The sequence below is a fragment of the Suncus etruscus genome, chromosome 3 (genome assembly GCF_024139225.1).
Source record: "Suncus etruscus isolate mSunEtr1 chromosome 3, mSunEtr1.pri.cur, whole genome shotgun sequence".
NCBI classification, from domain to species: Eukaryota; Metazoa; Chordata; class Mammalia; order Eulipotyphla; family Soricidae; genus Suncus; species Suncus etruscus.
In genome coordinates, this window is record NC_064850.1 from 11,206,478 (window position 1) to 11,219,909 (window position 13,432).

A 13,432-nucleotide genomic window follows, 5' to 3' on the forward strand; every position below is an offset into this window, starting at 1 on the left:
TTAAATCTATCTAAATATATTTGGGATATTCTACCACCCCCATGAAATATAATAGTAATAGTAATTACGTAAAACTTTCACTAAGCAATTACAAGAAATGATCTTTTAAAAATAAAACTAAGATTAGAAAGTTGAAACTTGTTGCAGTCTCTATGACATGGAGTTGGTGTTATATGATGGTATAATTTAAAGCTTAATGCCTCAAAATTAGGTTATCATATTATTCTTTGGTTCTTTTCTTCCCCACCAATATTTCTTTTTTTTTTTTTTTTTTTTTTTTTTTTTTGGTTTTTGGGTCACACCCGGCAGTGCTCAGGGGTTACTCCTGGCTCCATGTTCAGATATTGCTCCTGGCAGGCACGGGGGACCATATGGGACGCTGGGATTCGAACCGATGACCTCTTGCATGAAAGGCAAACGCCTTACCTCCATGCTATCTCTCCAGCCCCCCCCACCAATATTTCTATTGTGCGATGCAACACATTATAACTAATCTCAGTGCCTTCATCTTTTGTTTTATTTCACTGGGCCACACTTTGTTCTGAATTTTTTTTTTCTTAGAAGATGAGATATGAAGTTTTTGATTCCAGTATTCCCATTGAAATGAATGCCAAAACAAAACTAAATATATATGCATATATCCCAAAAAGTGAATATTATTTTCTCTAGAAATTTTACTAAAGAATAAAATGCTTAGCCAAAGGTTATATGCTGTATCTGTTTAAAAAAAAAGTATTACTTATTTTAAAATCTATCTCAATACAATTTACTATATGAACAGATTTATTTTCTGCAACTGTATATATAGTGACTTTTATTTTATGAAAATTTATAATAGATTCCACAGCTACAACTACATGAGAACCTTTTTATTCATTGCCACATCACTAAGTAATTGAATTATATGAAAGCCTTAGAACCATGTTCAAAAATAACTACTATAATAATTGAAAAAGTTAAAACATTGAGAATTACGGTCTAAGGATTTATTTAAAGCATCAGTATTTATGTTGGTAGAACTAACATTTGAATTATCATGATATTTTTAGGTAACACTCCAACTTCCTGTTTCACTATCAACTATATGAATCCATTTTATGAAGTTTAGGCATTCTTTTAATATGCAATTTTTGTAATACTAGTAGATTTTATTTTTCTTATGAAAATATACTTCTGGGAGAATTGGGCTACACCTACTGTATCCAGGGGTAACTCGTGGCTCTGCATTCAGGGATAACTCTTGGTAGAGTCTGGGAACCATATGGGATGTTGAGGATTGAACCCTGGTCTACTGGATGCAATACAAATGTCTTCCCTGTTCTGCTGTCACTTTAACCCCCAAAATATACTTCTTTATCATTCATTGATTTTCATACAGAAAAAAGTAGAATGTATTAGATTTTTAAAGTTTCTTTTTTTTTTTTTTTTTTTGGTTTTTTGGGCCACACCCGTTTGACGCTCAGGGGTTACTCCTGGCTATGTGCTCAGAAATCGCCCCTGGCTTGGGGGGACCATATGGGACGCCGGGGGATCGAACTGCGGTCCGTTCCTTGGCTAGCGCTTGTAAGGCAGACACCTTACCTCTAGCGCCACCTTCCCGGCCCCAGATTTTTAAAGTTTCTATTAAGACCTGTATCATCTTGTCCTTATACTTAATAAGGATTAAGTATTCTGAATCCAAAATGAGTTCTTAGACATTTTAATAATAAAAAATTATCTAATTAACTTGCCTAATTTAATAACTGCAAAAATAATGATACTTATATCGATCATGTGTTGAAAATAATGACTGAAGAATGAAACCCTAAAGAAGAGGTTAAATGTTTCAATTAATTGAATGTGTGTAATTAGCAGGCAGACATTCAAAAGTAAAGCACATTTAGTACAGTTGCCAAGATATGGAAACAGTCATAATGGCCAACTACAATGAATGGGTCAAGAAGTTGTGGTAAATCTACAGAAACAGAATACTGTGCTTCTCTAAGAAAGAGCATAAAGTTCAATTAAATTGAATGCAATCATGAATGAGTGCAGCTAGAGAATCCCATAGTAAGTGAATTCAAAGAAAGGAATGGACTCATACAGCAAGTTAGTAACGAAGTGACATGGGCATTTCAAAGGGAAAACGGATTTCACAAATGACTGGGGAACAAGAGTTGGAAATAAGGGAAATCCTTGGACTAGAGAGATGAGTAAACAGAGAATGGATGTAGTATTGGAATTATGTACAAAAGAAACCATACATAACAGTACTGAACATCACAGAACCTCAGTCAATCAAGAAATAAGTAAAATGGGGGCATGAGAAATAGCACAGTAGTAGGGCATTTGCCTTGCATGCTGCTGATCCAGGACAAACAGTGGTTCAAATCCTGGCATCCCATATGGTCCCCTGTGCCTGCAATGTAAGATTTCTGAGCACAGAGCCAGGAGTAACTCCTGAGCACTGCCAGGTGTGGCCCAAAAACAAAAAACAAAAAAAAAAAAAAAAAAGGAAGTAAAATATAGTATTAAAGAACTATTAAGATAATGTTTGAATTTTAAAAATATGGATGATAAAATAAGATTTAAAAAGATTTTTAGACAGTATAAACAAATTTGCAAAACTGAAGTTAGTTTAAAAACACTAGGGAAAGTCTGGAAAGACTGACTATAAAAATAGTCAGAAAAATTAGGTGAATACGGGGCCAGAACAATGGCTCAGCAGTAGGGCATTTGCCTTGCACAGGACTGACCCAAGATGGATTGCGATCCTCCGGCATCCCATATGGTCCCCCAACCCAGGAGCAATTTCTGTGCGCATAGCCAGGAGTAACCCCTCAGCGTCACCAGGTGTGGCCCAAAAAAAGATATTAGGTAAATACAATGGAAAGGAAAAGAAGAATGAAAATACCATAAAACCTGACATTTTATTTTCCTTTAGTTTGAATACATTTTATAAAAATTTCTATTGTTACACATATATGGTATTAGGCTTATAATTAGTCAAAAGTATAAGTCTTTTTAAAATTCTCACACAATAAAAAGTAAGATTAATGAAAATATTAGAAATGGTTATGAGGGCCCGGAGAGATAGCACAGCGGCGTTTGCCTTACAAGCAGCCGATCCAGGACCAAATGTGTTTGGTTCGAATCCCAGTGTCCCATATGGTCCCCCGTGCCTGCCAGGAGCTATTTCTGAGCAGACAGCCAGGAGTAACCCCTGAGCACCACTGGGTGTGGCCCAAAAACAAAAAACAAAACAAAAAAAAAGAAATGGTTATGATAATTATCTCTGACTACTGCTATTCTAACTCCAATAAAGTATATTTGTGTGTATTTGGCTCTGTAGATCAAATGTAGTGTCTTACTCATTTAAGTCAAGAGCTCTATCGCTGAACTTTATCTTCAATCTAAGTGATATTGAGTGAAAAAAGTTCAGGAAAATGTATCATTTAAATCAGACTATTTTAATAAATTTATCAAAAATATCCAAATCAAGTCAAAAACTCCTTTGAAAAATACTTTTTAATTTTTTGCCATTTACCAAATATCAAAATAAGACTAGTATGAAATGTGTTAGTATAAAATATTAATTAGGTGGTTGTAATTTTATAAACTTTTTATTATAACATTTTCAACTTCTCTTCAATAAGTATTTAATAAAGTGTCTTCATTTTACATTTTTATATTCATCCAAGGATGTCATGACTAAGGGATCAGTAGGCTACAAACTTTATTTTTCAGTTTATTTTATAAGAAATCTCAAACTAGGAATAATCTTTGCATTAAAAATTCGTTTTGGGGGGCCGGAGAGATAGCATGGAGTTAAGGCATTTGCCTTTTATGCAGAAGGTCATTGGTTCAAATCCTGGCATCCCATATGGTCCCCGAGTCTGCCAGAAGTGATTTCTGAGCATAGAGCCAAGAATAACCCCTGATACTGCCGGATGTGACCCAAAAACCACAAAAAAAAATTTCTTTATGTTTGGAGACCACATCCAGTGGTGCTCACTCCTGGTGGAGCTTGGGGACTATATTGGGATCCCAGGAATAAAGCCCCAGTTGACTGCATGCAAGGCATATGACCTGCTCACTGTCCAGCACTCCATCTTTGCATATTTCAGTGATGTGGACAGAAGTATATTGAACATAATTTCAAGACTTGAAATTTCAATGTCAAAATTCACTGTCCCAAAATAAAAATTTGTTGAAGCACAGCCACATTCATCCATTTGCATGTATTCTGCTGTTGCTTTGGTATTAATGGAGTTGATAAGTTGGTGCAAAAAACATATAACAAGAACGCCTGAAATATTTACTCTGAACATTTTCAGAAGTTTGTTGAAGCCTGTATATGGTTGCATTTAAGATGATTATGATAAAAATCAGATTGAAGGCTGTAAATTTTATCTTTATTTTAGAGTTTCAGAGAATACTGCTCATTTTTCTGGAAATGGTTTCAGATCATTCTGCATGCAGATGTGTTAAAAAGTCATTTATTACCTGAACTCCTTTGCCTTTGCATGTTTACTCTTTGTTATACTTTTTTTCTAGCTACTGTCTCATATGCCAGCCATATACATTCACATACAGTAGACCTATCATCCTGGATTACCAATAAATCCATAAAATGGAGAACTAGCATTTGAATAAATTATAAGATATAAATTTCACTCTGATGGGCTCCTTACAGAGATTTAGTATATAAAGCTAAATTACATGTTTATCTTAATTTTTTCTGAATTGTGATTTTAGTGTATTCTTGTTATATAGGATGCCTTTTCTATTATCTTACTGTAGCTTAGTGTAAGTTTTGCACTTAAAATGGTCTAAAGCTTTTGATTTTACTTTTCTATTTGACTTCACCTAAAATCATAACCCATAGAAATTTCATACAGCTGGGCAAGATATCTGACATCAAATAATACATCCTATCAATATATAGTATCTAGGAATATACAAAGTCTCTACCTTAATCAACTTTGATTGAGATGGGAAAATACAGCTGGAGAATTAATCCTTAGATGAATATTCACTAACTTTTAAAGAGTGTTAGTTTATTTGTTTATTTCCCTTAAGTAATTTTTGGTGGTTTTTTGGGTCTTATATCTAAGAACATTGTTTAAACCTTTGTATCCTTCCTTGTTTTAGCATTAACTTATATTAATAGTCTTAATGTACATTTTATTTTTAATAATTATGTAGTATATGGAATATTTTCATAGGTAATACATTATAAGTTATCAATAGATTACAATAATGATGTAAATGGCAATAAACAACCATCTTTTGGGCATTATCTCTTTAGATAACTTGCTTTTATATTTTCAAAAATGTTATTTAGCAAATAATACTGATTGATGTATTTCTCAGGCTTTTGTTCTACTGAACAATAACCGAAATATATCATTTTACTTCAGTCTAGAAAATTCTTAGCCATTAAGTATAAAATTGGCTACTGAACCCTAAGACATCTATTCTATTAGAGTGAAAATGACAATATCTCTGAAGTGTTGAATGCTTAGTACAGAATTGCTCTTCTCAAAATTTACTTTAATTGTACAAAGATAAGATACTAATAAAAGATCTCCTTGGCAACTAAATTTCTATAGTAATAGAAAATGAGGTACTAAGGGAGAAAGAAAAACAAGATTCAAATTCTTTTGAAGATAAATGTTTTCAATTTTATAGGCATAGTTACAGAAAAAAATATGCAGAGTATAGTTTCTTAGAACTAGCATCTTGATAAAGAAAATAAGATATGTGTATCTTTGAAAAAAGTCTTTTAATATATACATATATAAAATTGACCATATTTTTAAGATTTCTTTTATGTAGCCATTAAATGGTTAATTATAATATTACAGAGCTCTGTGATTGTAACATTAAGCCTTCTAAACATTATTTCATAGAGTTCAGTTTTTAAGGTTTAAAGAAAGAACTTGCATTCACAAACTTAAAAAAACACTACTGAACACCTATTACATTTTACTATTCTGAAACACAGTTAAGGAACAAATTGGATTATTAAGGATGTTTCTGACTCCTATACAGGGCAGGTCATCTTTATTATCATTTCTCCACTCTTTGGAACTTCATAATGAATTTGTAATTAGAAAAATACTTAAAAATATTTTATGTCAAATGGCACTGCTACAACATTATGACTACAGATGAGTAGTGCACTGGGACAACTTGGAAAGTAAGATCAGGCCAGAAAATTGTCAATTCATAGTGTTACAAATTAAACATTAGCTATTTGAAAAATCTTTTGTTTTGTAATAGATTAGACTATAAAAGAGTTTTTGTTTTTGTGTGTATGAAGGTATTGGCTATGATATAAAAATGTACATAGTGATTCAGTAATGTAAGAATGGAATAGTTAAAACAGGAAATCAGAACATTGAGCTTCTCTTGGCGATCTCTTTAAATAATTTGAGATGTACAGAAAAATCACCCTCTTAATATACTCTGTGCAGTTTGTTATATGTTAAACCAATGAAATTTAATCATTGAAGATCAACATGGTACCATAAGGAAAAGTGATCTGTGTTCTTCTTCTCTGTTAATCTTAAAGCGATATCTTATCAACAAAATCATACCAGATTTTGAAGAGATGTTATCTCAATTATGGATTTTTCTAAGCCAAAAAATTTTTTTTGATCACAAGGTTCTGATCAAATAACTTGAACCTTGAAATTTCAAGCACAAGTATCTGCTCATTAAGGCTGTTTTATTACCTAGACAATGTTGGTGACAGAACCATCTAAACTTCTGAGACCCTGACTATGCTACCATTTCTTTAACAATGTTTTTTTTCCCCTACTGCAAAACCAGGCTCGGCTTCCCTCGTGCTCATCTACCTATAGTGTATCTGAGGTATACTTTGCACGTATTTTCTAACATGGTCAACAACATGCTCGCCCTTACCATTTTTCTTCTTTTATTTTCCTTTGCCTTAATTTATTTTGCCTTGCACTTTGCACTTGGCTGAAAGGGAAAAGGGTACCAAGAGGGAAAAGATAACTGTTACAGGGTGAAATGACTGAGTAACTTTTGGGGAGCCAGTTATATCACATTGAAATGGTTTAAATGCCGATAGCAAATTCTTCACTATACCATAGTTTCATAAAGATACCTCTGACCTATGTGATTTGTTACTACACTTACATTGATTAAAGGTAATGATCCTAGTTTGCATACATGCATAGAGGCCTATTTCTCATAATTGAAGATTTATATTAAATTAGTAACAATTCTGTCCCATTAATCAATCACAGACATATAAAAAACAACCAAAATTGGCTACTAATTGAAATGCTTAATATGATTCCTCTATTTTGATATAAAGGAGAGACTTATGCACTTTAAAAAAAAACTAATTAGATTACTCAGGGAAAGAGTTCCTTAATAATTTCTTAGTTTTCTTGGATTCTTGTAATCTAGAAAAACCTGCAACACTGAGATTCAGTTTTTTAAGAAACTATTTTATGTGAATTTGACCCATAATCTTTTGCCTTTTTATAAATTTAATTTGTTGTCCTTATTGTTTTAAACCATAGCATAAATGGGGTTTCTATTTTTATAAGTCAGATTTATTAGAATATTAATAGCCAACTTTAACTGTCTTTAGGTAGTCTACTTCTAAAACCTGGGCACTTGAGCAGCTATAGTTATACATACCTTCAATTCATAATTAGCAAATAAAAATGCTTTAATAGCCTATGAATTTTAGCAACTTAACTCTTAATTTTACATGTTTATTTCTGCACAGATTTACTTTGTGCAAGTGGCATAATTCTTATTGCAGGACTATAATCTCAGAGTGTAACAATAAAAGGTGACAATGAAATACAAGGTAATATGCAGACCAAAGGAAAAGTATCCTCTTGACTTTGTCTTAAGCAAAATCCTTAAAGGGATGAGTATTATTAAGCTGATAGTCTTATGAAATTGAATGTATTGAGTCAAAAGAATTATAGTCATCTTCAGTTTTTCTATTTACAAGTAGTGCTAGTACAGTTACTTTCTTGAAAGTTATTTTGTGAAAAATGTATTTCTTCTAAAATATATATTCGTAGGGAGAAGCAAAATATCAAATACAAATAAATTACTTTTGAAAGAAAGATTGAGAGCAACTCATCACCACATTTTTCATAGGTCTTTACCTAATTCCTCAGGATTATGGTTCCCAGTATAAAAAGTATATATAACCCATTTCTTTCTGCAACTTCATCCAGGCAATTCTCCATTTCCCATGAGAGTGTATAAGAAGTCTACCATTGGCATCATCTCCAATCACAGCCTACAGCATCCATCAGGGTATTATTTTCTCTATGATAGCATGTGTGCAGGAGGGCTCTCAGAATGGAATGTGGAACTGACCTTGGGAGGATGGGATTACATATATGAAGTGGCATTTGCTCCATAGCAGTTCTTAATTGAACTCTTGGTTTCATCTGGGTTTGTTTCTTTTATTGTGACACATTAGTTTTATTTATTTGTCATTAAATGTCTTTCTCTTTTTATCATTTGTAATAGTTTTCATAGTCTACTCAATGCCACATTTCTATGGATTCCATATGTGCTTTTGATTTTCTGGTGCTAGACAGAAACATTGAGAAGTTCTCAAGGAAATCTAATCTTCATGATAATCCTTTGGCTATATATAATCATCTTTACATCTTTATTCCATTTTTATTGGTCAATGTTAGGATTTTTTTTTTTGGTTCAGATTGGTTTGATTTGGGGAGTACACCCTTTGACTCTGAGGCTTTATTCCTGGCTCTTTGATCAGGGATCACTGCTGGCTAGGATCAGTCAGTTGTGTGCAAGCAAAGAGCTTTGTGTGCTGAACTGTCTTTCAATATCACTGTTTTACAAATGTTTATGTGATAAGACAGTATTAGAATTTCAAGGAATGTACCTTGTTTCAGGTTTTCATAAGGGATTTTTTTACATTTCATTTTAAAATATTTTATTTATAGAATTTTTGCTAAAGTTCATTATTTTTTGACATCTATGGAAGTACCAAAATGTTCATCTCTTCTTTCTCTCACATATATTACCTCTATCTCTTAAGAATAAATTTCTAACCTCTAATGTATGATATTTGCTTTACCAATTTTATGTCATCTTTTAAGACATAGAATGATGATAATATTAATCCTTGTTCAAAAATAAGTGTTGTATAAGATAATTTATAATTTTACATTATTCTGTCCTCAGTATTGTCACCCTCATAGATAAATAAACTGAAGATCAAAGAAAGTATATATCTTGTCCAAGTCATAAATCCATTAAGTGAGTGGCAGGTTTTTTATTACCCTGATTTCTATCAAGAAGTAGAATCACTGGGTCATATGAAAATTTTTATTTTACTTTTTTGAGAACTATCCATACTATTTCCATAGATGTTGAACCAGGCAATATTTTCATTCCGACCAACACTATTATATCTTTTTGATATATGCCATTTTCAATGGTGAAGATAGTATGTCATTGTTTAGATTTGTATTTCTTTGATAATAAGTGAAAATGAATACTTTTTTATATGTCTACACATCTCTGTGTTTTCTCCAGAGAAGTCTGTCCTAACCCATTTTTTGGTGGGGCTATTGGTTCTCTGATATTTTAGGTTAGTGAGTGCTTTATATATTTTGGATATTAGCCCTTTTCTAACATGGTATTAAAATATTTTCTCACATTCAGTAGATAATACTGATTGTGATGTATTTTTACAGTAAAATATACAGCTGTAAGAAAAATAAAATATAGCAGTTTACTGAAACTTGAATAGAACTTTAGAGCATGATGCTATCTAAAATAACTTGTAGATTAAACCCAAGTTTAACATGCATCACTTCATATGGTCCTTGTACAAGCCCTCTAGAAGTGATCTCTGAGTGAAGAGCTTTGAGTAATACCAGGTTAGGCCCCCAAAAAAAAACAAGTCAGAAAGAGAATTATCTCATTCATCTGACGTATTCATAGCAACAAACGGAAATAGACAGTACAGATTGATGACAAATCCTTGGCCTTGGTTTACAAATCAGATTACCATCAGTAGCAGGAGAAATGCCTGTAAGGAAGAGGTGAACTAGAAATGGCATAAGAACCATGATGAAGGGTTTGGGGGACATCGGTGGTGGTGATGTGTAGTAATGATATACTAAAACTATAAATACACTAGTATAAGCTATTTACCTAAATAATAATAAATTATTTTATTAATTAAAAAAGTAAACATAAAATGTCAAAAATGTCAGCTCTGAAAGATACACAATAGTCTTGTGTATTTTTAATATTTTTTAATCTCTTTGTCCCAGTATCCAGGTTTTTTTTCCCCTTATAGTCTTTTTATTTTTCACCTTATTTAAACATCATGGTTACAAGGTTGTTCATAATACAGTTAGGCTTTTTTTTTTCCACAGTTACAAAGTTTTCTATGATTGAGTTTTAGTCATATGATATACAACATTCTTTTCCAGTGCTCATTTCCCACCACCAGTGTCTCCAGTATTTTTTCCCATCCTTCCCCCACCCCCGCCTGCTTCCTAGTCAGATGACCTTTTTCTTCCTTCTCTCTCTCTCTCTCTGTCTGTCTGTCTGTCTCTCTCTCTCTTTGTCTCTCTATTCCCTCTCTGTCTGTCTGTCTGTCTGTCTCTCTATTCCTTCTCTCTCTCTCTCTTTCTCTCTCTCTCTCTCACTCTCTCTCTCTCTCTCTCTCATCACTTTTCTTACTTCAGCACCCAGTTCTTATCTATCACTGCCATAATGGTCCCTTCTCTGCCCTAAGTGATCTGTTCCATTATTTGTAGCAGGCTTCCTATCATAATATTGTACATTTACTTGTTTGGGGGTTGACAGCTAGATGTATAGATGATTCAAAAATTAATTCCAGAAAAAGAAAAATTACTACATGTAAATATTGAGAATTTACTAGCCTAATTAAAGGCCACACCCTGCATTACTCAGGGATTGCTCCTGGCTCTACACTCAGTAATTAATCCTGACTGGCTCTGATGTGGGATGTCAGAGGTCAAACATGTAAGTCATGTACCTTAGCTGTTGTACTATCTTTCTAGTCCTGCAAGTTATTTATTTTAGATTACTCATCTGTAATGTATAATATATTATGAATAATAAAAGCATTATCTTAGTTTTTATACTACTTTATCTCTCCAAATAAGCTTTTAAGAAGGAAAGCATTTGCCTTTCAATTTATTACTAATATACAAGTAATCCAGGAGAGTTCATTTTTTTAACTTAAAACAAAAACTTTTAATTGCCGCAGTTTAAGCCAAAACCAGAAATAATAATGTGTCCTGGTAGAAATGTTAATTTAGACTTATTTGAAAAATAAAAATATACTCTAAGTATAAATCATTTGTGATTTTTTAGCAGTATCCAAACTTTAAAAATTAATAAACATTTATTAAGTTTTAATGTTTTAATGGGTTCAAATTGAGCTCTATAAAACCTTACTTATAATATCTTAGATTTCATAACAAGGTTGATTTAAATAATGTAAATTTTGAAACCAAGTGATTTTTTTTCTGGTAAGTGAACAGATAAGTGTACTTTAAAAATGAAATATTTATATTTATTTTATGCTCAAGAAATTATTTTAATAGGCCAGAGATAAAGAACAGTGGGTAATGTGCTTGCCTTGCATGCCACTGACCCAGTTTCAATCCCCTGCACCCCATATGGTCCTCTAAGCATTGTTAGGAATGATCCCTAAGAGCAGAGCCAGAAGTAAGCCTTGAGCACAGCATAGTGCTCTCAAATCAGAAACAAAACAAAATTAAAGATCTGGTTTTATTCCTCAATGTAAAGGTGACATTTTTGTTGTAATAGGCAAAACATAAACCTTTGAACTTTAAACATTATTAAAATACAAATTTTGATATAAAAAAACTGACAGTATGGAGCTTCTGCAAATAAAAGTTTTAGTTGAATTAATTATAATTTACATATTTGTTGGTGAAAAGGGGTCTGTGGAAAGAAGGAATAGCTCAGAACTTTAAGACCTGTAATGTTCTCTGTTAAAAGAAAAAGTTCTTTTTAAAAATACTAACTGTACCAAAGCTTTTTACTAGAAAAGGCTGTTGTAAAATAAAGAGACCCAGGAGTTCTCTCAAAGAACAAAAATACATGTAACAAATGGACTAGAATTGATTCCACTACATAGCTACATAATTCTCATGCACAAACTACAGAGTATGGCCCTGGTTCACCTCCAGTACAAGTGGGCCCAAGCAACAGAGTACCCAGGCTTCCAGCATTTTTTTATCTCAATATTTCTGTCATAGTATGCTACTTCTTCACTTTTAGGTATAATAGATTCATGCTGGGTTTACATATAAAGGTTGGAATTGTGAAAAAAAATCTATGAAAAAATTAAGTTAATAACTAAAATGGATTCCCTTTTAATAAATTGTCCTTTGCTCTGTGCTACTAATTATTATAAGTAATTCTTGAATTTCCTTCAGTTTTTGAGTCCAAAGAGCAGTTATATACATCAAGAGTAAATGCACTGTGCTTCTTTTCAAACTACTTCCACTGCTGAACTACAACATAGTATTTCTTCTTTACTATTTTCTCTGCTGAACTGTATATAACTACATTTCTTTTTTAATATTCCTCTGCTGAACTATATTTAACATTCTACTTTACCTCCTCTTCTGGACTACATTTAATGTTTTAAATTATTTATTATTAGACTAATCTTCAGAATAACTCCTAATCCTTTCTTTAATTCCTAATTCTTTTACCCTCATCATTTTTCTATGACTACTCATGACTTATTTAAATGTTATAGTAATCATGCCATATTTATTAAAATTTTCAATGAGTTTTTTTTAGCTCTTAAGAATTGGACCTTATTTGCTTCACCAATAACTTCTCCTTCAACGCTCAACTATAGTTAAAATTAGCTACTTGCCATTTTTTGTTTGTTTGGGGGCCACACCCAGCGGTGCTCAAGGGTTACTGCTGGCTCTATGCTCAAAATTCACTCCTGGTATGCTCTGGGGACCAACCATATGGAATGCTAGGGACTGAACCCGACTTGGCCACGTGTAAGGCAAACACCTTCCTCACTGTGCTATTACTCCAGCCCCATACTTGCCATTTTTACTAACCAGGTTTCATATCTGTAAGTTGATTTGACTTTTTCTTCCTTTTTTTTTTTCTAGCTACCGTATTTTCCGGCATATAAGACGACTTTTGAAACAAAAAGTCAACCGAAAATCGGGGGTTGTCTTACACGACGAGTATATCCCGAAAAATATTTCAATATGCCGCTAAACGAAAATTGTCTGAATATTGACACAAAACGAATTTTCCAACTCGATTCTGCACCAATCACTGCCAGGCTCTCAGACCGCCTCTCTAACTCAGCCAATCCAAGCTGGCTTTTTATGCATGCAAATTAGACAATGTT

The 13,432-nt window shown here is 32.7% G+C and overlaps 1 protein-coding gene across 13 annotated transcripts in view; it reads left to right on the forward strand.

The window, feature by feature from the left end:
• GPHN (gephyrin) overlaps nucleotides 1–13,432 on the forward strand; it is a 398,145-nt gene that overhangs the window by 224,940 nt on the left and 159,773 nt on the right. For 5 of the 13 annotated variants that reach the window (XM_049770336.1, XM_049770337.1, XM_049770339.1 and 2 more), the window contains one exon: nucleotides 6,820–6,861. The exons of the other annotated variants lie outside the window; for them this stretch is intronic. In XM_049770336.1, the coding sequence (XP_049626293.1) occupies nucleotides 6,820–6,861 (42 nt within the window). The remainder of the gene's footprint in view (nucleotides 1–6,819; nucleotides 6,862–13,432) is intronic. 13 annotated transcript variants of the gene reach the window in all.